Source organism: Rhea americana, unplaced genomic scaffold (assembly GCF_003343005.1).
Source record: "Rhea americana isolate MKP2758 unplaced genomic scaffold, rheAme1 scaffold_143, whole genome shotgun sequence".
NCBI lineage: Eukaryota > Metazoa > Chordata > Aves > Rheiformes > Rheidae > Rhea > Rhea americana.
Genome location: NW_028185517.1, coordinates 1,160,016 through 1,186,826, shown reverse-complemented (window position 1 = coordinate 1,186,826; position 26,811 = coordinate 1,160,016). Strand labels below are relative to the sequence as shown.

Sequence of the window (26,811 nt, the reverse complement as noted above, 5' to 3'; positions counted from 1 at the left end):
AGAGAAGCATCTGTATGGCCTGCAGTCATTTCCACAACCACATGGACAACTCTAGCAGGCCAAAGCTGGGACAGAAGTGAGGGCAGGGATGCAGAAGATGGAGAATGAAAACGCTCTGTTGCAGCCCACCTGGCAGGACTCATCCCATGCAGAGGGTGGCTCCAAGCCTCACCTCCAGGTCATTTCTCAAGAAATTTTCAGGGACAGTGCAGTCCTTTCAGAAAGGCTTGGCTTTTACCTACTGGGCTGCTGTGCCATGCCTCTTAGGAACACATTCTCTGGCTTCTTGGACAAAGGCAGCAGCCTCAGCCTCAGCCCCCTCTATGTCAGAACAGAGCAAAGGAACGCAGACTAAGACCCATGATAAACCTCTTACGGCCAAGGAGATGGGYGAACTTGCTCTCCTGAAGGCAGCCAGGCTTTTGGGCACAGCAGTATCCTATCTCAAAGCCACCTCCTCTTTCAGTTTATAGCAGTAGGGCTTCCTCGTGGGGGACTGTGAACGTCCCCATGGTGCCCAACAAAAGCCTCCAGCTACCTGAGCCCTATAGGTGCCTCTGACAGTCCCTGCTCAACATTACAATCACATCTGCCAGATCAGAACCTTAAAGCCATATTCTCAGAAGCCATGTCAGAGCACTCCTGCAGTAAAAGCAGAGCAGGAGCAGAGAGGGCAAGGAACCAACAGCAAGAGATGGACCAGGCAAGGGTGATCTGGAGAAGACAATGCTTACGGTGTTCCAGTTACCCAGTGCTTCCCCTCTTCCTCCTCACACTGCCTCTAGATCCTGAACCCGACTGCACACAGCAGGGAACTTGCCACTGGGAAAGGCCATGCTTATTCTGTTAGCAAATGAAAATGTCTGACCTCRTCTTCCACACTCCTGGCCCCCACCAGCCTGGCATTAAATTGATGTAATATGATTATGTGAGGGATAAGTGAAGAAAGCTGTTCAAGTTCATTAGAGGCACACCAACACCTAATATGGACAGATCACTCATTACACCCAGGCCCAGAGAGATGCTGCAGCCACACTCCCTCTCGCCTTTAATTGCCTCATGACGAGGCAGTTCAGCACCTCTTTCCAAGCCATTAATAATTTCCAGGAGCAACTGCTTTTCCTTCCAGAGATCTGTCAGCTGGTAAATGAGAGGAATGCATGAACTTCCCCACCCCCACCTCAACACATCGATTGATCAAATCCACACTCTCTCCTCGCCAGCCGCTGGCTCTTTCCACGGTTGCTGTCTGGGTTGTTCCTGAAACGTGCAAACCTGTTTCTCCTCCCTCTTCGGACTTTGCAGAGACCCAGACAAGGGGGGGGGGGTGTCTCTCCTGCCTCTGTTCCAAAGGGTAGTTTGACTTGACATCATAGAATTCCATGTGTTTACCACCTTTGCTGCCAACAAGGCAAGAGTAGGAGAATCCCCCTTCAGATCCTAAGATGAAAAAATAATTACAAATTCATTTCTCTCCTCCCTTTCCTGCAGTGCAGCCATATTTGCTGTTGACATCAATACACTGCTTACAATTTATTCCTATGCAATTTCCAAACGGCAAACGGCAGACCAAAATGAAGCAAATGAACAGACAGCCAACAGGCAGTGTGGCCTCATAGAAGAACCACTATACTGGAATCCTAGAGATGTGAGCTCAAATTCCTGTGTCAAATCCCATTCCAACTGTGACAACATGCCATTCCCCTTCCTGGTGCTTACGTCTCAATCAGACCAAATCTCTGAGTAGAGAGTACACCTCTCCAGTGATCTATGCAGCACCCACCCAAAACTGATCTTGGCTGAGGTCTCCCAGCATCAYGCAAGATGCACTGACAGAAAGCTAGTCAGCACTCCCAATTTCCAGGTTTTTGAAAGGAGCAGATACAGAGTTGCGCTGACGAACTCTCTGACTTAATTCCTAAGAATTGTGCATTATCCTCCCCATTCTTTCAGAAGGCCCTAAAGATAAACAGAAGTGCTGGTACTGACAAAGCTAGCAGCTTGAAACACAAAGAAAAACAATGAGACCTTTATAAATGCGACATCAAATAACAAAAAGGCTTATTACTGGTGGTCTTACACTGGAATTGCAGCCGGATTCAGAAGAAATTCATCCATTAATAGATTCTGTGAGGCCTGAGAAGCAAGAATGAAGATTCACATGGATGGGAGGCTTTTTGCTATTATGGCTCTGTGGCCTATTGCAAATGCTGAAGTCAGGGTTAGGACTTAGGAAAGAAGAGAYTGAAGACTTTTACTATCGGTTACTGCAAGGTTTACAGAGCTAGGAAAAGGGCTGCTGCTGTTAAAGACAAATGGCTTATGAGGTTTTTGGCTGCTCTGAGCCCCTGACCTACTGTTAAGGCTAAGGTTAAGGTAAGGAGAGATCAGAGAGCTTAGCTATTGATGGATCCTGTAGGACCTGAGGGACTAGTAAGGAGGCCTGGGACAAAGGGGGTGGATGGCCTACTATCAGCCTTTCATCTTTGGCCTACTGCAAAACAGTGTCTACGATTCAGAAGAACTGAAGAGAAGACTGAAGAGTTAGATTTATGCCTGGCTCCTACATGGTTCATTAAAGCACACTAATGGCTGTAGCTAGCACAAGAGGCTGCTCAGTCAATTCTGCGGGCAGYGAGCTTAACGAAAATGCCCTTTTCATATAACATTTAAGTTAAAGTTGTGGAATGTGTTACCAAAGGATGCTGTGGAAGCCAAAATAATAACTAGAATCAGGTATATCCAGTGAACCAACCATCCATAGCTATTAAACAAAATAGTCTGTTTGCAATGCTCAGCTCAGAAYGTCTCTAAGTCACTGACTGCCCTGTGACCTCCCCTCTCCTGAACACACTGAATACTCTTCCCTGGTAGCTCCACACACTGCAAGAACTCTTGAGGTGTTTAGCTTTGCACTTGCATCTTTATGCATCTGCCTCTAACCCCTATTGTCAGGACTTGCAATTATAGCTCAGCCATGAAGCTGAAGAGATGAAAACCTCAAGGTTGTAACATCAGGCTGGAGTCTGAATCACTCCGGGCTCCTACTGAGACCTCCAGGAGCACTTACCGTGTAAGAATAAACTACCATAATGTTATGWACAAGCTGATTCTCCCCGTAGGAACCTACCACATTGGAATCTGCTCCCTGACCTATGCTGCTGTTTCTCTGATTTCCACTTAAGGATCCCTTCCTATTCAACACYAGTGTAGTCCCAACTAGCCCCTCCTTCCTTGCTGAGGGTAGAAAATTGCTCTGGGAGGGCTGGGTGAGCTGCAAACACCAAACTGCTCGTGGCCGCTTCCTGCAGCAGCGGATGGGGTTGGAGGCAGCAAATCTCCTTGCTCATCTTACAGCACAGCTGGAGATGACAGTAAAGGTGAGGGTGGACAAGATGGACGAGCAGATGGAAGGTGACACACAACTGCACCAGTGCTGCTGGAGGAAAACAGGAACTGCACAGTACCCTCCTCCCCTGGACCGGGCACCTTTCATTATCYACCCCTGGCTCTCCAACAATGAGGAGTGATAGAAACCAGGAGAACAGGGAGCTCCCCAACCCCATTAACTTTGGGAGAAACATGCCATTCACTTCCTTCCTGTATGGAGTAGGAAAGGTGCAAAAGGGCCAGGGCAAAAAGGCCCTGAGGCACTTTCACTGACCCGCCACCAAGGCCTGCCACCTTGTCTTGGCCATGCCTGCAGCTGGCTATCCAGAACATTCCCTGGCCCACATCAGTGGGACTATAGACCATCTCCCCAAACAGCTAATGCTGGAGAGGCCCATGTCATACTACAAACCCGCCAGGGTCTGGAAATACCTTTCAGGTATCATCCTCCAACCAAGGGCTCTGCCTCAACATCCACCCTAGGTTGTGGCAAGCCACATCCTGGCTGGTTACTCATATCCTATTCCCCTAACCTCCATTTACACACCTTTCTCCATAAGGAAACTAGAGATCTGAAGTGCAAATCAGCTTCCATTCAGTGTCCATCTCTGGAGCCCTGGAGGCRGAGGTTACCAAGAGAGTGTGTGAGAGATGGAGATACTCATTTAGATGCTCAGACTCCAAAAATGTTTGGGGGACAAAGGACAGTCATTATGTTGCCCTGGAGATCTTTGCGGCTATAAAAAGTGCTCAGACTCACTCAGTCCCAGTGTGCATTGTTTCTGCAGTCACCACAAACACGCAAGGGCASAGACTGCATTGCTCATTCTGCGAAGCTTAAAGCTTAGGGAAACTGTAAACCCAGCCCACGACAACAGCACATACAGCAAGCGTCTATCTGTACATTACTCACTCTTCTAACACGTCTACTTTTTATGTGGACAAGCTTGGGGCCTTGCAAAGACCTGATCTTGCCTACACGCACATGTGATCAACTATAATCAGCTCCTGGTGAGTTCAGAAGGTCTGCTGGAAGCTTTGCATCCTGCATGAGCTGACTCAGCTATGGCTCACACCAATGCTGCCCGCCCCTTCCTTCAATTACTTCTCCTGCACCTCCTGCTAGGTAAAGACAGGACATGCATGTCTCAGGGCCAGGCTTGTATGGACTCACCCATTTGTGTCAATTAGCCACGCAACTCACTTTGCAGTTAGACACTTTCTGGCTAACGCTCTTGGGGAGGCTCATCAACATTTTCTGTTCCCTAAAACAGTTTTCTCTTCACTAATTGTTTTGCATTTTAAGACTTCCTCAAACTGATTGCAAAGAGCTTTTCAGAAGCCTGTTCTGCTCTAAAAAATACAAAAGCCTTTGAGATAGAAGTTAGTTAACGAGTAAGACACTTTGGCTAGCAATTGTCAATCCAAAAAACCTAGCTGCTCTCCAGGTCTACCCTCTTTCAGAGAAAAGAAACAGGGTGAACTGAAGTTAACATTTCACTGATGCATTACTGAATATAAATCAAAAGGTGTGTGGGGGAGTGTGAACAGCAGCTAAATAAGACAAACTTGATAATTTCCTGGCTTTTAACAGACTCTTCTGAATTTGGCCAAGGATGTGACTGGCCAAAACAACCACAAATAGGAAGTACATCCTGTCAACACAGGAAAGATTCTGYCAGGTCAAATACATTGGTTGGTGAGAGATGGGAAGCATTTTCACTATGTTCCATATCCCCACATCTCACTAGAAAGTTGCACTGATGCTACATCAGCTGCAAGTTCTAAAATCTACACTTCTAAGTAGCAACAGTCAGGAGGAAAGGAGTCTTCCAGGTAAGAGCAACAGTCTCCACAGCTGGAACTCATGGGGTAGCCTAAGAGGATGGATTACAGCCACAGACTCCTGTAGCCAGCTAGGATTTTTCTGGCAGTAAGTTCCTTCATATTGAAAAGTTCCTCCTTCCCTCCCAATTCTTTGCAGAGATCTACAGATCCCTAGGAGGTAAAGCTCTGGAACTGGCTCTTTCTGGTAAGAACACTAAACAGTTTTGTGCGCCACTGCAAAGCCTGATGAGGAGAACATGCACATCTCCGTGTGTGGTTGAGCTTTCCAGGGAGCCTCTTGTTCTTCTTCTACATCATCCTTAGCATTCCCAAACCATGTTCCTGCTTCCACTTGTAGAGAAGGGAGGGCACAGCCTACCAGCCCCATGTTTTCCTCCCCATGTCTGGAAGCAGTGCTGAGTCAGAACAGCTGATCTGCCCAGACCTTCTCTGCCGCTCTGTTTTGGAGAGGTGACTGTGTGCTTTCCCAGACTCCCACAACATGCCAACACTACAGTTAGTTTCACAACACCTGCTTGCTTTGCATCAGGCCTCTCTCTGTCACTACAGAAAGGTCAGCATCACTAGGCAATCCCAGCCACATTTCTTATTTTCCTCTTCCAAAAGGTCAGGGTAGTCTCTTCCTCCTGCCTAAACTTCTGCCATCAGTTACTCAATATGGCTCTCTTAGAAGTAGTTTGAGGCTGCTTTCAGGGGTCCTACTCTCTCCTCCATCCCTGTAGTCAACCAGTCCCCACATTCAAGCCAGAGCAGGCTATTTCTGTGGCTTGAGAGTTTGAGGAAGGGGACTGTAATGGTTAGAAGTGATGTTTTTAAGTAGCTGAATACCTCAAGATGAACCAAGTCCTTCCCTTGTCCCAAACTCTCCTTTTGCCATATTTGAGGAGAGGAGATTGTTATGCCCTCAAATTTCACAGGCAAAAAAATAAACATCCAGGCTACACCAGCTGCAGGGCCTCCCAAATTCCCTTGCATTTGGCCACCCAGTGGAAAAATGGCCACAAACACAGGGAACTGCAGCAAACTGAAGCACTGGCTTCTCTGACTTCCATCTGCAGCCAATCCTGACAGTTACTGAATGCAGAACATGGCTGGGAACATCTCACAACCCACAAAGAGTAAGAACAAGAGCTCATTGTATGCTTCTCCCAAGACACAGGCACTTTTCCCAGTCTCCCTGTTTCGTACCCCTTTCTCACTGTGCAGATACACCATTGCCTAGAGGGCACTTCACCCTACACTACAGCACAGACCAAGTGCTCCACCATCCCCACCCAGAGCCTCAGGATTCATGGTGGAGGCTGACCAGAGCTGCTCTTTGAGATGGAAGCAGCCTTCAGGGCCTATTCCCTCTCTTCAGAGAACATGCTACTAAGAACAAAGGCTATGGAGAGGCAGCTGACCCAGGAATGCTGGAAAGCAAAGCCCATTACTGACACCGATGTACTGCTGATATGTGCTCAGCCACTAGATACCACAGCGACTGGACTCATGCAAATAGAGCAGGGAGAGCCCTTTGACATTATATAGACTTTAATCTTAATTCGTACTCTCTTCACAACATATATCAGCCCCTTGGAGGTGCCAAAGACTCTCACAGACAGATGTTACAAGTCCACGCACAAGCAGCAGGGCGAAGCTGGGCCTAACACATAGACTGTAAGCCTTCACATTCAGTGTACTCTGCAGTGAGCAGGTAATCGCCAGAACCAAGTCAGGWCCTGTTTAAGTAGGTATCAGCCAGAGAGCTGCCCTAGACCTCATCTTGTATCATCAGTAACATTTGCCACAGACGTGCCTCATTCATCTTAGAATACTCCTGTAGTCTCACAATCCCTGAGTAAGAACCAGGAGCCCAATGAACCTCCCAAGAATGCATAAAGTTAGTTGCTGGGAGGCCTACGAAGAAACCCTGAGTCTCCCTGGCTCCTAGCAACCTGTTTTGTGAACTGCAGTTATCCCTGCCTTTTTAGAAGACACTGGGATTCTTCTAAGGCATTAACTTGTTTGGCCAGCAGGTCAACCCGAGATCTCAAAGAACCTCAGCAACCCATTTAGATGGGACACTGATCTCTCAAGTATCTTGCTGGGTCCTCACTTTTGCTATCCTCCCTACAAAAATTTGCTGACTTAAACCTCAAGCTTTCAAACAAGTTTTCTGACCAGATCTTCCTCCTGTTTCACAGACACCTGTGAGGAGACAACGCTCATCTGTTTCTGCGGTAATTCCCAGGATTTACCCTCACACCTCACAATGTGTGTGATAGATTAGGACTTTACCTGCAGATCAAATCTCCTCCCCAAAATCTTGCATTCTTGCAAGTTTCCCTAACAGGGTATGAATGACAACATGTTTAGAAAACCTGCAGTATTTCGAAATCTCCAAATTACAAAAAGACAATCTAAGTTTTTCTCCAAATCACACAGTGAACTTTTTAGGCAGGTTCCACAATTTACTGTGGCCCCCTCGTGGTCACAGCCAGTGAGTGATATTACTCCATTTTCTCTAGAGATTCATAACTTTCTTGGTTCATCAAGAATACTTACAATGTCAGTCATTAGAAAATAAATAAATCAGAAGTGCATACACAGTGAGGATAACTCTTCTTCCAGCAAAGATTCTGACAGCCAGCCCCATGATAGCCATGGTTTGCAACAATGTGTAAAGAGAAGATCATGGCATGCTGTCCAGTCGAACAATATTCTTATTCCTACTTTACAGGTGGGGAAATGAAATATGCATTTCTGCACCTCCACTCACTAAGGAAAAGGACAGCAAACACTTCAGGTTCTCCAAGGTCAGGCTACTACCCAGAATCTGCACCAGTTATGAGCACAAGGAGAACTTTGGAGAATTACAGTATGAACTGCAGCTACTTCCCTGAAGCCTTTGAGAACAGGCTCTACGTCCAGCCACATATTCCCTGGTTCTCCAGCTCCCTGGCTGGGGTCAGTCTCTGTGACAAAAGAAAGGTGCTGAGGGGAGGAGAGGGTATGGGTCATGTAGGGAAACAAAGACTAATGCAGGCTTTAAAATGAGCTGGAGTGTCAGAGTGAGGGAGGGAGAGAAAGATGAAAGCTTCCCAGCTAGCTTCTGTCTGTCACTTCTAAAAGCCTCCAAAGGGCATCATCTTGCTGTGCTCTCTCTCCATGTCACTAMATCTTTTGAAACAAACATGGCCAGCACACATCTCCCTTCGGGTAGAGCCATACTTCCCCACACTATACAGAAATCTGAGTGAGGAGAACGCATGCTTAGCCCAGCTCCATACCTTTTATAGAGAATCCAACAGTTTCCTCATCAGAGTCACTATCCAGCTCAAAGAGGTCCTTGAATTCCTTCTTATCTTCCTCCTTCCTTTCATCTTGTTTCTTACGTTTAATTTCTGGGAAGTTCAAGTCTTCAAGCTGGAAAAAAAAAAAAAACCAACAGTTGCAACAATTTTATCTTGTACTTTTAAACATACAATGCTGAACTTAAACACAGGGACTTGATTTTGCTCTGTAAGTGCAAGTTGCATGGCCAAGAGGCAAGGGTCATGTCTRGTTGTCCTCAAGTAGGGGAGCAACAGACACATCTGCGAGTCAATTACAAAGGTGAATGATGTGTGCAAAGCACCACTGCTCTACTGATCTTTACCCAATGAACTACTTTTGCTAATGAGTCATCTACTACCTATAGCTTGGCATGTCTAAAAACGCAAGACATCTATGATAAGCTGGCTGTCCTAGATCCCTGGACAAAAAGCCATGCAGGCCATATGAGTTTGTGCAGCCAAGTACAATCAAGCCAGACTGTGCTTGTGTCACCTCTGAAGCAGTGGTTCTGCACCAATGCCAAAATCTGTGGCAGCTATAACCTATTTGGCTGCAGATTTCAGCACAGTTAAATGGCAAGGTGTTGAAGATGCTTAAGATACGTCTACCCCACAACTTCTCCTGTTGCTAGCCCTTACGGAGTTCAGTGGGCCAAGCCTTGCTGCTGCAGAAACAGCCAATATCAATGCCATTAAGTACTTGCAATCGACACCACCTCACTGCTCTTTACACCTCTCCGGAGGGGCATTAGGGGGAGGATTTACTTGCAAAGCCTCATGCCAGCAGGGCGAAGATAATCGGAATGCAAATTAAATCCCAAGTGCTCTCTGTACATCAGCTGCCCGCTGCCTGTGCCTGGCTGCACACCTCCTGGGAAGCACTCATGCATTAGTACACATTAGCCTGCTTGGAAACATTCGCCCTGCGACTAATAACTCATTTGCTCTCTCCCACCCATCAGACCACCCCTCAATGCACTCGCTCTCTGACCACTGCCACTTCAACCCTCCCCRGAGCTTCCCCCAGCAGGAGCAGCAGCAAAGCATACTCCACATAGAAAGGCAGCTCTCGGCAGAGATAGATACACACACGTGTTTGCTCCTACAGTCAATTCCAGCAAATTCTCCCAGCCATTTTCACGGTCATGGTCCCCAGCTGGGCAATATTGATTCTGGGAGCTGAGTACTTATAAGCAATAACCTGMAGCACTAGGATAGAAAGTTAGAAGCTGGCCAGAGAAGGAAAGAGGGGAGCAAAGCACCAACTACCATTTGCAGGGTCCTAATTTTAAATCATTTTCCCACCTGCTCTGTTCCCCTATGAGAAGCCTCTCCTCCCACTGCCCCTGTAGACACCTGCAAGCTATCTCTGTGCCTGGAAGACATGTGAAGAAAGCAGCACATGACAGGCTTTTCAAACAGCAGCCTTTGCATGCCAGAGAATAGATTCAGGGAGCAAACCCCAGAAGGAGCAGCACCTCAGAGTCCCTGCCAAACAGCTGCCCTCAGCTGACCTAATGATATACTTTAACCGTTTTCTTTCCTAGGGTGGTTTAGCTCTAGCAAGCTGCATCTTGGGGCARGGGAGTTAATGGGATGGAAATATTTTTGTTTTTCTCTAGCTCCTACCAGTTYTGGTGGACAATACAGGTTCATGCTTCATTCCTCCCACTCGCTGTGGCCTGTAACCTTTTTGGGGGGAGGGGAGGGAAAGGAATGCATCAGAAATACTGCTTCAGTGAGGGGCTCCAGACACAAACCACAAGGTCTCAGAAACTAAACCATACCAGCTATGTTTCTAACCCAGGGTTAGGCTGTGATCACAGGCACAGTCTCTGAATCTGATCCCTTTCAGTTTAYATAGCCCTTGCCTTTGCAAGCGCCTCAACCATGTGACACTGCCATCACCCGAGCCTCAAGGAGAGCCATGGGCACTTCCTGCAGCCCAAGACTGGGACCATCACATCCTCCCTCAGTAGCTCCATCTTGATCAAGGCCTCTGATGTCCCAGAGGTGGCCACTCTAGATAGCGCCCAGGACCGTACGCTGTGGCATGTCATCACTAAGACTGTGCCAACTCTGGCAATCCCATAGTCACAGGCAGCACCTTTGGTCCCTCATCTGTGCCAAGAGCCATGCTATCTGCAGGGCTCCTGTCTGGCAGCCTTGGTTGCTATCACTCTTCAGCAATAGCAACAGTTAAATAGGAGTCTGGCACTGCCTAACCAGGAAATAGTTGAAGTTGAAAGTGTCATAATCCCTACAGAGGAAACAGAAAACACCAGAAACCCAATTTTGTTTATCAACAACAAACAACAGTCACATCAATTGATCATGTCTCTSTTTGCTAGTCATGTTCTGCATGACCCTGATCACTGTTTGACAGCAGTAAATGAAACAAAAATCATTCAAGATCTTATTTCTCCCTCTTTACTCACCTGGAGTGTAGARTATTTCTGTGGAACATACCACTTAGTACATTTTAAAGTGGAAATGGAGCTATGTGTGAGCAAAATGTCTTCTGGACAGAATGTGGAAGAGTCTAACTTCYTCAATTCAAGGGAGTGTAGGGGAGAGATTTCCATCAACATAGTGGAAAAACTTACTTGGTATACTATGCAGGGCATGTATAGTAGGGAGCAGAGACCGTTAATTGGAATGTCTTAGGCACTATGAAAATAGAAACATGAGTCCTCATTTCCAAAAGCAGCCAGTTTTGGATGACATCAGTACTGGTTCAACCCAGCCTGAGCATATTAAAAAGGATAATCAGGATCAACCTGATGTTGAATCATCCTAATGCATGCCATCTCCAACTTTCTGAGACTCCTTCAAGTTRAGCACTTCAAAATAAAGACACCAGAAATCCCTACTAGCTATAGAGCAATTACAAAGTAAAAGAATGAGGACTCGCACTGAGCCACAGCTCACAGATACAGCAAGTGTTCATCAAACAGGAGCAGTAACTAGATAATTTGGAGGCCACTCTTCTAATTCCTAGCTAGAGGGTTACTATCTACCGAGTCTCATCAAGCTGATTAGTCTGCATCCCATTAAGAACCATTGGGAAAAGCAAACAGAACAGGTAGACAGGGTCTGTGTTGTTATGTAAGGCAAGTTCCAGCTCACAGCAGCTGAGAACCAAGCTGATTTTTTTTTTTTTTGCTGTTATTATTTTCTTCCCGAAATGGCTGCTAATAGGACATGGATTTTCCCAGCCCTAATGGGCCTCATGGTGTTCACTTTCCTGCTGGGGTTCACAATACTGCATCATTAAGCTAGCAGTCCCTACYGAGAGAGACAACAGCCCCATTCACCAAGCAAAGGTATTAGGCAGCCACAGGCCTTTCTGAAAGCTAACTCCAAAATCTGTCTCTCTACAGTTTGTCTGTTCAGCCCACTTCCTCCAAGAGTGAACAAGTCTGTCATTGCCCTTCAGCCCACCCCTGGCTTAAGAAGTAATTCTCTTGAACCTTGCTAGGCTAAAGAAATACCCCCTAAAGCAGAGCTCTCTACTTCAACTGGTCCCTGCTATCCCAAAGAGCTCTAATTCCTCTCCTCCCTTAAATATGAGACACGGGGCTCATCTACACAAAAGGCTTATCTCCTTCCTCCTGGCAATAGCTGCTTCAGTACCAGAAAAGTCTCAGCTCACAGCAACAGGGCCACTGTTGGGTAAGAGGTCAGGCCCACTCAAAACAATCCATTTTTTGCTGTTTCTTAGCCCCACTCAGGCAACTTTGTTTCTGCAAAGGCCACATTCTCCTGCTGGGAATGCAGAGCAAAAATAAGGTGATTTTTGTTCCCTCTGAGTGACTGCCCCAGGGAATTTCAGGCTCACAGCCTTATCTCAGGCTGGTATTCAATTCTGAGCATATCCTACGATATCCTGTGTCTTCTACCACGCTCTGAGACTTGGCTCTGAGCCAATCATCCTCATGTCCCATCGATTATTTTAATTGTTCCCCACCATATGCTGGAGACACCAATTATATCTATTTCCTGCTCCTGGCCAACAGCCTAGCTCTGCCACTTTCAYTGCATTAGCACTGAGGCAACTCTCCTTTGGGCTCCTAATTTAAGCAAGCTCCCAGCCCTAGCTTTTGCATCCTGGAGTGCACTGCCAGGGGGAATGGCCAGGGAACTTTCACTTGGGCAGGAGATGCAGGAAATGGCAKTCTAAATGCTTTCATCCAGAGAGCAAATCCCACCTCACAACCAGCCATCCATTTGAGTGTAACAAAAAACTTCTAAGCAAAATCTGATATTCTCCTCGTTAAGAACAAATGCATTTTCCCCTCCTCGCTTTCTTGGAAAGCTAGGCCCATGGAAGTGGAGGATGAGTACACGGAGCAGGTACTATGGGTAGAGTCTAAAATTCAAAACTGCATCACACATCTGTTCCTAAAGCAGCATCCACAGAAAGGCTATTGCCCCAGGTGCCATTGTTGGCACAGATAAGAAAAGGGGAAAAAAAAGAAAAAAAAAGAAAAAAACAGCCACCAATCCGACCAAGCAATTAAGCAGCATGTTTAACTATAATGCTTGGCTCCACTGCTGGAGGTGAGGTCCAGCCAAAGTCCCCAAGGCAAGTCACGAACTTCACTGGAAGTTTGGGTGTTAGTTCGGACTGGATAACCCACACTGAAATTCACACACCTTTAAGGTGTCAAGTTGAACTACTATCAGCAACAAAGTCAGCTGGCTAGAGTCTGACTTTGGGGAGCAAGCAGTCTTACATCGAAACAGCAGTCAGAGGGAAGTTTATCCTAGCACTACCTCTTACCTTCACCTCTAGCTTGAGCAAACAAACAGGGCACAGGCAAGGGACACGATATTGCTCCTAGAGATCTCAGTAAGATAGACCCCCAGGGAGCTGAAGACACTGCTAGGCTGTGTCATCCAGATCCACTCGCGCTCTTTCCAAAAACGCACTGCCTACACATCCATCCAGTTCAAGCCAATTTCAGCTCATGCCAGTGGAACAGGTTTTGGCCTCCCACCATCATGCTGCTAGGACATGCTCTCCTTTCTTCCCATGGCATAGCTGAATGTGCAATAAGTTAGTGGTTTCATTCTTACTCTTTCTTTGCCACTGATTTCCAGTTGAATTTCCTTCTCTCTTAGCTTCTTCCACTGAGTGTAATACTTGGTCAGAGGTGTCCCCTCCTCTTTGACCTGCTTCTCCCATTGTTCCTGTGTGGAAAGAGGGAATTCAAATTTAAGGAAGGTGTTCAGGGTAGAAGTTTTGTAAAATAAATGCAGCAAATACAATGGAGTTTAAGATCCTGTCCCAAACCACCTGTTCCCAGTTTCTGTATTGGAACCAGCATCCATGACTAAGACTGCAGGCAAGACTAAGTGTGACATCAAACACAGTCATTTAAACAACTACTAAAACAGGAGTAGTGTGACTGACAGCTTTTATTAGGTAAAGCAATGCTTGGGCTCTGCAGGGAGATCAAAGAATGCCAAAGGACAAATGGAAAACTTGACCAATGCAACAGCTCACTGATGCAACAGTACAGGATACCAGTGTCATGAGTGTTGAACCATGGTGGAGAGACAGATGAAGAACAGTAGGACATAAGGTTCATCAAAGTAGAAGATCTACAGGGTAGCACTGGGACTTGCTATTAAAGCTGCCCCTCTAAAAGGGACATCCATATGATTGTGCACAAGACACTTTKAGCTTAAGGATCATCAAAGTTTTCAAGCACATTGGCCAGAAATGTGGGTTCCCAGATTCCTACTCCTCCCTTACGGAAGAGGCATGATTCTCAGAAGTGCTGGGAACTTGCAATAGGCTCTTCTAATATCAGCTCAGTGYTTTCTGCGATTCACTATTACAGTCTTAGCCCTGGACCTATACTTCTACTCTAGCTCTAGGGAGAAGGCATTGACACGATAGTCAAGTCAGATGAGGCAGTCTACAAGATATTACTTCAGCTGAAACTCTAAGGGTAAGAATCAGAGGGAACTGGAGGCAGCAGAGTAACTATCAAAACAAAATTTGCTTCCTCTGCTCCCCCAAAGAAGGCATTTGGTAGCCTGCTCAGTATTTGTTTTTTTAATTCAGAAAAAACTCATACAAGCACTTACAAGATCCAAGCACAAAAGATGCTTGATTGCCTTTTTCCCCTGCTCTACAGCCAAGAGTTTACTTTTGAAACGAATATTTCCTTGCAGGGTCTTGGACCCAATCCAGCCTTGAGAAAGCAGAGCATGAAGAAGTGCTGAGCCTGTTTCCACTATCCCAGTGGAGAAAAAAAGAAGTGCAAACACTGTAAATCTGTGGGAAGCAAATTAGATGGTTAAAAATTCTTTTATGTTTTAATCATCCATCATGTTAGCGCTGAGAGAGAGGGTATGTCAAATAAGAACACATTCTTTTAACCTGGCAGTATTCCTTTAACTTAAAATTCACAGAGAACAGTATCTGTTGCCTAGATTACCAAAGYGCTCAGAGGCTTTGCATTAGCCCACAGTGAAAAGTCAATCTAACGCAAGCAAAGGGATAGGACATATGAGTAGAAATTGAAAAAGCAAGCAAAGGAGGAAGGAACAAGCAACAAGAACAGAGGTTAGCACAGATCCACTCAGATGTCCCAACAGATCCAGAAAGAGTATCCAGAATCCAGTACTGGGAACAAATACACAATTCTGTGTGGACTGCTGTGCATACACAATGCTCCTGTTTGGGCAGCTGGGTGTTTGGGTGAGGATAAAGAAGGACCAAGTCATCCACACAGCAAAAACGACAGCAGCAGCTTAAATAATACTCTTCAACAGACCCTAAATCAACTCTGCCTCTAGAGAGCTCTTGCTGCAGGCTATAAGCCAAGGTGCGGGGAAAAGTTTGTTTAGGGAGCAGTGTATGAATAATATGATAGAGAGAGCAACTCTCTGCCACAGATAGCAGGGCAGATCCCTAGCTTTTACAAATAATCAAGTACTCAGTGAAGRCTGCGAGGTGAAATACATTAGTTTACATCAGCTCCTGCTTTGGCCCATCACTGGGAGGGAAGCAGAGACGATCTTGTGTCACCCGCACTATAATGGCAAGGAATCTATTTATGCATCCTCAAACAGGCGCTATCAATACTGCATCAAGCCAAACAGGCCCTTTCTGGTAATCACAGGCCCCATACTCAAAACCCCCAAGGGACTGTTTGTAACACAACTCCATGTCTGCACGGCTGCAGCCTGCGTCTGCTCTCCTGTCTCCTCCCTGGCAGGCTGACTGAAAGCATAGCTGAAGTACCACTGACTCCAGCAGCACTCGTCAGTGGAGACGCCAGCCAGCAGACAGCTCAGCTTCACTGTCTGCTCCACCACTGATCTGATCCACTGCCATGGCAAGAGGAGCAATTCCTGAGGAGTGCAAAGTCACCCCACGTATAGATCAGGCTCATACCAGGCGGCCAGTTGTAATCAATCAATTTGTTGATGCTGCGTGGTGTGGCCAGATTCCGAGAAAGACTTTTCTTATGGAGGGCAAAAGTCTATTTGTTATATATAGTTCTTCATATAGTTCAATCTAGTTCTTTCAGCTTTAAAGTGTGCTGGAATCACAGATAAAAAAAAAAAGAGAAGATCATTAAAAAACACTCCTGTCTTCTCAATTAGAACACCTCAGTGGGATTTTTGAGWGTGTGAATGCCTTCATACACACTTTAACCATCCGCGATTCTCTTTCTGTTACCACTTTTTGGGGCCTGGGAGTCACAGGGCTGTAATGCAAGCTCAGTGCATGCWGCATGTCTGCATGCACTACTTTCCTTCCCTGCACTCTCCCCTGCTGAACCAGGGGAGTGCTAGTGCTAAGGAACCTATAGGCAGAGTTGCACATTGTGCTCCTGGATTAAACTTCAGCTGCACATTCCACTCTTCTTGGCTCCCCTCAGGGAGACCTTAATTTACATAGTAAATCCATTAGCATCATACTCTCAGAAAAACACTCCCTCTCAAATACTAACTTGYTTTTTACAAAAGGGAAGTGTAACAAAGTTCTCAGCCTTACATGAAGATGGAAACAGCCAGACACRCAAACATGTGGTATGGTTACCCCTCCACAGGACATTCCTAGGATGCAGAAAGGGATCCCTCCACAGTCCCTACAAATTAAGTATAACATTGCACCCCCATGCTCCCTGTAGCACTAGGTTCAATCTCCAGGCTATTTCGTCTTTAAAAATATACAATATAGACCCTTTGATGAAATACAGAGTTTCTAAAACACCCCATTACTCAGGACTGCAGAACTGATCACATTCAAAACYGCTGTTCTCTTGATTTAAACCCATTTTCTCCCCTGAAAGCTGGATTTCAGGGTACTGCATCGAAGGATTAGCTCAGAATTTGGGCTCTGCTTCCTACAGGGGGGCTGGCACAAATGCATGGATGTGAATATCAGAGAGCATTTTCTTTCAATTGCTTTTGCTGGCAAGGGGGTCATGCAAATACTTTTGGCCTCTTTTCTTCCTCTCCTCTYGCTCTCCCTCTTCCCTTCCCTTTTCTGGCAGAGTTTGCTGATGAGAAGGGCCAATGCCCCACAAATCTTGTGAGATAGCCTGGCAAACTCAATCCAGGCTTCTAGGGGCACTCAAAATCACTCTGGAAGTGCAGCGTTTGTGAGARCTTTGGCCCTTCTTGGGAATGTGTGCCACCTGTTTGCAAAGGAGTGTGGGAAAATACATGGCCRCTGTTGACAAAACCTGCTCCCTGGGCCCAAAAGATACGCAACCACGTCCCTTCTACCCCACCGAACTACAGAGTGGGCTGTTCCCTCTGCTCTCAGGAACAGTAATATCCCATCAACCAAAGGAAGAGAAAGGCCTCTCTTCTCTCAAAGGGCAACAACACAGTGCCAGAAACACAGACCGCCCTGGAAATCTAGGCATCGTCACTGGATACCTACTGGATGTTGCCACATCCCCTCAAAGAGCAGAGCATGCTTGGCACACTGGTGCCTGGCTCCCTCACCCAGGGCAAGCTACCTGCTGCGGCCCCCCCAGAGCCAACCCTGACAGACTCATGCTACTCAGTCACCCAAGTACAGATGTTCCTGGGGAAGCAGGTGCACCAGTGTCAACAAGGAGCCATACCGGCAGTAAGATGTTAAAATAATCATCTAGTTCTCGTAAAAGGGGCTGCAGCCAGAGTTACTGGGAAAATGCAGATGGTGTTAGAACTGCTGGAAACCCTTTTTTATTTAGACAAACATCTTTCCCTGCTCATCATTTCATGGAGAGCCCTGGAGGCTGATATCTATMCCTCTGCAGAGTGGGTGGGTAGTCACAGCATTGTCCATAAAAAAACAGAAAACAACAAAGTCCTAACCACTTCAGTCTGGACAGGAAACGTAATTCTTACGGCAAAATAGTCCAATCCAGAATAGCATTTACAAAACCAGATACTACTTAGTCACTTCAAAAATAGTTCCATCAGCCCCTTAATCACACAACACTGCTGTGACTTGGCATTGGTATGTCAGGATTTCAAAAGATAATTCTCCTGTAGTCCTGGTCACTGAATGTCTGTAGGTAAGCGAGTCTGCACTGCAGCTCCTCCTCCATGCCCATCTCCATGCTAACAGGTGGAGCTTTCACTGATGGAGAACTCCAGACTTTTCAAGGACAGTATATGGCCACACAGAGATCACTTTGACCCCAGCAACTAACTTGCAGACAGATATTTTCACCTCTCTTCCGCCAGAAATGGAAGAGCCAGAACTTAYGCCACTACTTATGCTTACACACACAAAGTTCATCTATCGGAGATGCAAAGGTTGCCATGCTGCATAAACAAAAAGCTACCCATCCTAAAGATAAGACAAATAAAGCTTCATTAACAAGACTTCCTTCTGGCTTCATTAATATAGGGCCTAGATTTCAAATATCTCAGTTTAGCAAGTCAACACGGTCCAGTAGAAGGATGGAGCAAAGCAAAATAAAAAAGTTTCAAAAACATATAATGGAATCTCCTGACAATATTTTACCCCATCTCAATRACAGCCTAGCTTGGAGCAGGCAGACTCTAGAGTAGGAAAAACGAAGAGAAAGGCAGCATCTCCTCCTGTGCACAGGCTAACCAACTTTCTAACCAGGCTGAGGAACCAATGCCATATAAGACAAGAAAATACTGCTGCAGGAGTATATTCCCCCTCCCCACCCTCATCTATCGTGCATTTCACAGACAAYTGCAAAACAGGTACGATTATCAAGCCCCAACAGGAGGGACTTTAATCCCTGAAGATACACTATTTTCAAATCTCAGAACTGGAGACAAAGAAAATAGCAAGAGAGGGTTGCCCTTCTACTACAGGCCTATAGAGAATGGCACAACAGAATCAAATGGCTACTTCTGGAGCCTTTTAACACAAGGTCACTACTTAACACRGCCTAAACAAGCAGCCATGCCACTGTCCAGCTTCCAGTGCCTAAATCTGAATGGCAGCAGCAACTTCCTTATCAGAAGACTCTGAAGACCATTACATCTTAGCATGCCTTAAAGGGCAGCTCAACTCTGTTCCATGGTAACCACCCTTTTATGGTGGGTTACTTCAGACATTTCAGCCTTGTTCAACTATACCCARCTCGCACCCATCCACGGTAATACTCTGACCAACTCCATTTTTTTCAGAAAGACATCATCTCTTGGCCAGCTGACTACAACAGGGACTAACTATTAGCCAATACATCCTCTAACATACTGTTTTCTGCCCGCGCTACACTTGATTCTCTAAGGTAGCGGTGGGCCTCCATCACCACCGCAGTCACTTTTCTTCACCTCATTACTAAGATGGAACTGTTCTGAGACCAAGCTCAAACAATTCCACAGACCACATGAGCCACCCCAAACCATTGCAGCTTTTCTATGTGTCAGATGCATTCAGCTACTTCTCAGCAGGCTGGATAGCTTGGACTGTAGACAGAAGAATATACGAACATCTTTCTTGAGAAGCAGATATAGTGCCCATGGTGCCTGATTGCTGTTCTTATGGCTCATAACTTTCCCAGTTCTCCAGTTCTATCTCCACAAGAGCCCAGAAAAAGGGGGAAAGATTGTGAGCTAAGGTTCATCTCAGGATCCTGAACTGCCATGTATCAGTCAGCTGATGTCTTGGTTCTACACTGCTGGAGACTGGTCTCCACAGACTAGGAAGAAACACTCTTGCAGAAGAGGAAACCCCCCCCCCCAACATCTTAGGCATGAACTGGCATTTATACATCAGAAGTGGGATGAAGAAAGGCAAATTTCTCAACAAAGGATGCCCCAACAAAGCAAGGCACAACCGTACATATATGTGTGTTATAAGTACTAGAAGGGTATAATTTATGTACTGTTTTCCATGAGGCTCTTGGCTGCAGAGCGTTGCCACTACAGCATCAGAGCCTTGCCAAGCTCAGTTGTTTATGAACATCCACCCCACCTCACACACTCCCGTTTCCATGATCTCGTCCCTCCTCCCTCCACCACTCACTCAGCCCCAACAGCTGGAGCCTGACTGTCTTTCCAGGAAGCCCAAATTGAAGTAGCAGGCTCACCACAGACTCCCTGCTGGCCACGCCAAAGGTAGCTTTCTGACGCCTGCTGGCGATGTAGGCAGAATTTTCCTGCAGTTTCTCCAGGAGCTGCCGGATAGGTTTGCAGTAGTTGGCAATCTTGCATTCCTTCAGGAAAGATTTTAGCTAGGAGAGGGAAAAGAAGAAGAAGAATGAAAGCAATGTAACAGTCTCCATAAACAGATCCCACCAACAAAAAACCAGCTCCCATCACCAGTGACAGGCAGCATAGGGAACMTTTTTCCTTCAATTCATTCTATAGTCCAACGTATCACCCATATTCAACCATAGGGTCCTGCCACCCTGGGCTGAAAGGATGCAAACAGATACAATGACAAACCAGATGTTTGTATGCAGTACAGCTCAGCAGCCTTACTTAAAAACAGCTTTTTCAACCGATTTAAGTGTACTTCTTTCCGAAAGGATATCTCTCGGTGGAGTCCAAGCAGCCACCAGGAAAAAAATATATGTTCTTCAGGGCCTCAGCTGCTAGCTGCCATTGTATTTCAAATACCAGTGATGGACTACGGAATGGATACATTGAGATCAGGAATGCCAGTGGATATCTGTAGATGCTAGACAGCCAAAAGCAAAGGAAAGCCAAAATTACAATGGGAAAAGGTGTCTAAGGGTTAAAATTATATAAAGTTGGCAGATATTGAGGTGGGAATACCAAAGAGATGAGGCTGTGCATTGACACTGAAGGCTGGGACTGAAGCAGAGATTGAGAAGAGGCCGAGACTGGCACAGAGTGGGGGAGTCTGTGGACTGGAACTAAGGGTCTTTGGTAAAGCTCTGTAGGAGAGATTGGGGCTGTTACAGCAGCAGAGCTGTGGGTCAGGACAGATAGTATCTGTAGAGTCATATGGGGTGAAGTTTGCTTAATGTCTGACCATGCCAACCCCAATTCCAACCAGCAACTCTAATTTTTCAGGAGCACAAACCCACACACCCACCACACAAAAATCTGCAAAATAACTTTCATCTGTGGACAACTTGCACAACATGTGCCTAGATAATTCTTTCTTTTACACCCAAGGCCTACATGAAACCCTCAGGGTAAGAGTCAGTCTGCCAGGAAACCACAAACCCTACTATTGCCTGACAGGGTAAGGGCCATCCTACTCACAGAGATCTGYCCCTGCCATGTCTCTAAGCAGGAAACACTTCACTTCTCTCAGACAATTAGGTTATTTTATTGCAAGTAGAGCAAAAAATTTTTTAATCTCAATAGCCTTGTCCTCAAGTAAATCTCTCCTCCACTTCCTACTAAAAAAGATCTCCTCTCCCAATGCAAACTACCCTCCAACACCACTGCACTGCTCTGACACTTCCAACCCAAAAGCTGAGGCAGCAGTACATAATCTTGTTGACTAGAAGAGAGATGGGAGTGTACAGGTTGACCTATGGCTTGAATTCCAGTTCATTCTCTACTAACAGTTTTCATAGGCCTCAGAAACTTTCAGGAAAGCTCTCCAACTTCTGCTGGCCAGACTCTTTGCTGCATCCATGTACACACTACACTGGCATTTGCTTTAGAGAAATAAACCTACCAGGGCAAAAGAAAACGGTTAACCACAATGGAGCCTTTACCTCAGCTGGGACCTGCTGATACTATCACAATACAGATAATGTTTTTCTAGACAGCAGWTTCAGTACTGTCTTCCCTCCTTATAACTTTAAAAGTTCCACCTCAGAAGAGGAAGTTGGGGTAAGGAAGAGGATGTCTCCCTCCTGTCAGGCCTACATGTTGCCTTGATCTTACACATCAAGTGGAGAGGTATTAAATGTTAATCAAGAGGTGGCAGTCACAGCTGGCCTCTCTCTGTCAGGGCACTGATCTCCTGGTGGGTATACTGCTGTGAGATCTGCTGCTTGCTACATATACGGAGAAYGTCTCCCATTACCTAGCAGCAGGGGCTTCTCCCCGTCCTTTATCCCCAGGATAGCTCCAGCCACCATCATTCACCCAACTCAGAAAAACTGAGATAAAATAAACAATTTCCCTCTATTTCACAAAGCAAGTAGCCTATCAGCAAGTAAAAAGAAGCAATCAGCAAAACTACTCTTCTGCTAGTCAAATCTGTCCCATCCTCATCCCTCCCCCTTTCTAAAATATTTATTTTTTTATAGGTGCTGCATATTTATTTCCACTGGGGGATGCATTTGTCATTCAATTTATCTTGCTTGATCCCCACAGCTGCAGCCCCAGATCCATTTCATCCGCTACCACATACATTATCATTTTTCTTTCATTGCAGAAGTGTCACCAGAAATCCTGCAAAATCTCAGGCTCTATCTGTGCAGTTTGGTGCTGTGTGTTCACTCTCATAGCCGTATGCTTCATCTCTTTCTTCCCCCTCCTTCCTCTCTGCAATCTCTCACAGTCCTCCTGCTATCTACCCCACAGATATTAACAAGAGGTAATGAGATTTCAGGCCTGTGTTAAGAGGCTAGGAACAACCAAGAAGCCAAAAGAAGATAGATAAGAGAAAGGGAATTTGTGTGCGTGTTTCTCCACTCTGCCAAACACTACAACCATACCTTTCCAGAATAAAAGCAATCAGAAGGTGTGTGTGTGTGTGTGCACGTGTGCACTTAACATCCAGAGTTAGTTCCTAGTGAAGCAGCTCTGCGATTAGTGGGATCGAATCTGTTGACCTGCCAGCCTTAAACACCAATGGTTTATACCAGGAGAGACCACAGCAAAAGCCCAGCTCCTATTACTGTAAATGATGCAGGGAGCTATAAATGATCTGAAGCAGCTGGGCTTGTGTGTTCCAGGGAACCTAAATCAACCCCAATCCTCCACTCACAAAAAGCAGTGGGACTATTCAACTCAGAACAGAAAGAGACCAGCAGCAGGAGTGGCTGCTGGCCACCAGCACCTCCTGCCCTTCTGCCTAGCTGTGGTCCACGCCTAAATCATGCCACCCCCTACCTATATCCAGCAGTACCTATCCCTTATCTATGCTTGCCAAGTTTTCCCCTTTAACCTTCCACCTCTGCTCTGTGATGCCAATTAGGACTTGGGAGAGGGAAAAGGCAGTCTCCTCTAAGCATCCAGACACATGGGTTCTGCACTCTGAGCTCTTTAGCAGCCTGTGGAGGCAGTTGCTGCCCAGGGGTCGGCCCAGACGGCTGAGCAGAACAGAAGCCTTTGAACCGTCTCCCTCTCCTACTGGCTCTGCTTTCCTTTGATCTGCCCTGGTGCTTCCTGCCTTCCAGGCAAGGAGGTTTTAAAGTTCAGTTTGAAGTCAGTTTAGCCTAGCTTCTCCCAAAGCCGCTGACCAGAAGATGAGGAACGTTTCCCTCGCCAGCTGGAATCCAGTCCTTACAACAGGCACTGAGAAGCGTGAGCTCATCGGGAAGGGAAGAATCAGGACAGATGGATTTTTATAGTTAACTGGAACTGTTCCAGAGGAAAAGCCTTCCCCCCTACACTTTCCCGAAGACTTTGAGATTTTGGGAAGCTAACCTCAGCACCCGGGCCCAGCAGACACCATGAGACTGTGGTTAGTGGCAGCCAAATAGCAACCTGATAGCATTAATTGTCTGCAGAAATATAGGCTGGTCCCAGGGTGTGTTTGGAAGCCACAGGGAACTTGGTGCCAGAGGGCCGTTAGACGTGTTTCATTCCAGCTAGAACATTGGCTCYGACAGCTTCGATGCTCTCAACAGCTGCTGGCTGAGAGCAAAAGGCTTTGTTCACCACCGATAAGTGAGAAGCACGCAGAACGAGAGCAAGCACAGGAGCCGCTCGCCTAGCACAGAAAGTGCCTGTCAGCTCACATTAGCCAAGGCAGCCTCGTGCCAGCTAGGCAATCGCCTGTGCCAGGCTGCAGGGACCTGGCCAAGAATCATACGCCTGACAGATGCCAGCCTACAACAGTAGGCAGGAACAAGCAGATTTTCCTCCCAAGCAGCCTGTGAGCCCCAACCAAGACATTGCTCCCATGTCAACCAGAGGCATCCTAGCAACAAGGTATGCAGACACATGGGCTAATGGCACCAAAGCAAAGCAGGGGTGCGTGTGCCTAAGCAGGATACAGCAGCAACACTTTGCCAAGCTTGTATGACAGCTGCCACTCATGAGTTAAAAATAGAGACCACTGGGAGGAAAGAAGGGTACAAGTTCCAACATGTTTGCACTGAGCAATCTTCACTGCTCAAAACAGAGGTCACACATATTCAAAACTAAAGGCACCAGCTAACAAGATGTTAGGAAAAGATAACATACTATACACCCAGACGTACAGCATTGACTCTTAGACAGTGTTGTCGTGTACAATGAAGTATGCAAACATGACAGCAGCTAGGAAGATAACCCTGCACAAAGGAATGCCAGGGGAGAGGRAAAGGGTACTTCTGTGTGTACTGTGTATGTACTTCACAGCACAGCTGTTAGGTGCAGTGAGGAGAAAGGACAGAMACAGGAACTCTGCTTTTTGGTGTGCACGGACTTAGGGAAAGCGCTCCAGTTGATGGAGATACTGTGAAGGCAGGGAAGATTGCCATCTTGTGGAGACCATGCGAGAAAGACCATAAGGTAAGAAAAAGCACAGGTACTACTTGGAGACAAGGCAACGATTTGGACAATTCTAAATTGCCAAGAGCACATCCACATTCACTAGTCACAAATGCATCTCCGTTGCAGCTAAGCAGCCCTTTGTCCCACTTTGCCTCCCAAGAGAGTAGCTAACTCTACAGACGCTTCATCCTCTATCAGGTGTGATCCCTCTGCACCCCTCCCCCCCAATACCCCAAATGCAAAGACAAAAATGGTTAGGAAAAGGCAGATGGGCCTTTGCTCACGCTGTAAGGACCATCTAGAGTTCACCGTCAAATTAAGTGGCCTTATCCCACTCTGCCCACATCTATGGCCTGCCCAGGAGATGTCTTACACATTACCTGAATGACAGTAGGGAGAACCAATTCTGGGAATCCAATGCTGTACGCTTGGCAATGGAGATATTCAAGTATCAGGTCGTAAAGCTGTTCAATGAGTCCATCCTGAGTAGGGGAAGCAGAAACAGAAATATCCACAATTAAATCTTTCACCTGCCAGGTTGGGAAATGAGTCTCCAACTCTATGGAACAGAATCACAAAAACCATCACTAGTGTAACCCTGTTGTTCATGGAGAAGCTGCACTTCTGAGGGTGTGCACTGGTGGTAGCTAGGATTTCACTTACTCGGAAGGCCTTCTCCTGCAGGTTGGCATTAGACAGCTTCAAGATTACTGCAAAGTTTATAGGCTTAGCACTCATACGTCCTGGCTTCTTGTTGAAATCCACTTGCTGGAAAATCTGCAACAAAAGAAAGTGAGCCTAAAGATGATCACACCACAAAACAGAACAGATGCTAAGTGACTCACCAAAGACCATGCAGTTGGTAGCAAAGCTAAGAGGAGAACCTGGAAACCCTGATTCCTGCTTGCCTGTTCTGATCGCTATTCCACAGCCTTTTTTAATGCCCTATCAAGGGACAGTAAAGGAGTCAAAAAAAGCACACTTGAAGCTTTAGAGATCTGAGGGTGAAAGATGCTATAGAAGCGTGAGGCAAAAGAAAAAAAAACAGCATAAATCAACAGCACAAGAAACTGAAATTTGTTCCTCAGCAGACCCACACTTCTAACAATCAGAAAGACTGTACTACAAGTTTGAGTGTATTCTGGAGATGTCTCTTAAGATGAGTTGCTTTCCATGGCAAGACCAAGCGTTGCTTACATTAAATCCATCATCTTTTCACTGTCACTGAAAGAACTGCCTGAATTCTCCTAGGCAGCAGAGACTAGTAAGTCTTTTTCACAAACACCTCTTGCCAAGCAAGGTTTCTATTCAAACACACTTCCCCCTGGAGTCCCTTGTATCAACTACACCTGAGCAGCCTTTGAATAAGCACATATTAATCTCCATGGACACAATTCATTTTATAGCAAGGAACAAGGGAAAAATTGGCCCCTTCCTGGAGTCTGACAAGAGGTCACGCACACTGCTCATCAAAATGAACATCAGGCACATACAAGCTATGGGGTGCAGCTGGATACCCAATAGGCTGGTATATAATGCCAAATGGCAGACCTGCAGTTTTGCTTTCATGTTTTTCTAGAGCTTGTTTAAAGGTAACAATGGGGAGAGTAGTATTTCTGAAATTAAAAAAAAAGAAAAAGCAGGATTGTATACAGGCACGTGGCTGACTCTCCAGGGTGAMATCCCAAGATTGGTTTTAATTAAGAAGTGCCATTACTTCCTTAAAACTTTATACATTGTAATCAAGGCAAAAAAAACTTTGAAAGCCTTTCCCCTACTCCTTCCCTTCTGTGAGGAATTTCCTAGCTTGACTGGGTGAAGAATAGCATGAATCATTGAGAACTTTCATTCACTTCCTAGAAAGGCTGCACTCAGCACGAAGAAAAGTTAACTTCAGCTGAAATCAGCTACTGCTAGAATCTGTCTCAGGTCTCTGTGGCCCTAGGCAGACATCTTGCAGGGTACACGGTACCAATAGCCTTGTATGCTTTGCTTCTCTGTTGCCTGGAGCCATGTGACAGAGCAGAAAGCTTCTGGAGTGAGCAGCAGTACAAACGTGTCCTTTTCCAGTCTGGCAGGGGTACAACACAGGACTAARATGATAGAGAACTGCAAATATCACTTGGCACAGGGCAGATTCCCAGAGACAAGTGGCAAT

The 26,811-nt window shown here is 46.2% G+C and overlaps 1 protein-coding gene across 1 annotated transcript in view; it reads right to left on the bottom strand.

The window, feature by feature from the left end:
- Positions 1 to 26,811, bottom strand: part of NOC2L (NOC2 like nucleolar associated transcriptional repressor) — a 55,739-nt gene that overhangs the window by 5,475 nt on the left and 23,453 nt on the right. Inside the window, exons 13-17 of the mRNA XM_085298903.1 lie at positions 25,317 to 25,430; positions 25,034 to 25,135; positions 20,105 to 20,248; positions 13,638 to 13,751; positions 8,511 to 8,646 (exon numbers count right to left, since the gene is read on the bottom strand). Of these exons, the coding sequence (XP_085155029.1) occupies positions 8,511 to 8,646; positions 13,638 to 13,751; positions 20,105 to 20,248; positions 25,034 to 25,135; positions 25,317 to 25,430 (610 nt within the window). The remainder of the gene's footprint in view (positions 1 to 8,510; positions 8,647 to 13,637; positions 13,752 to 20,104; positions 20,249 to 25,033; positions 25,136 to 25,316; positions 25,431 to 26,811) is intronic.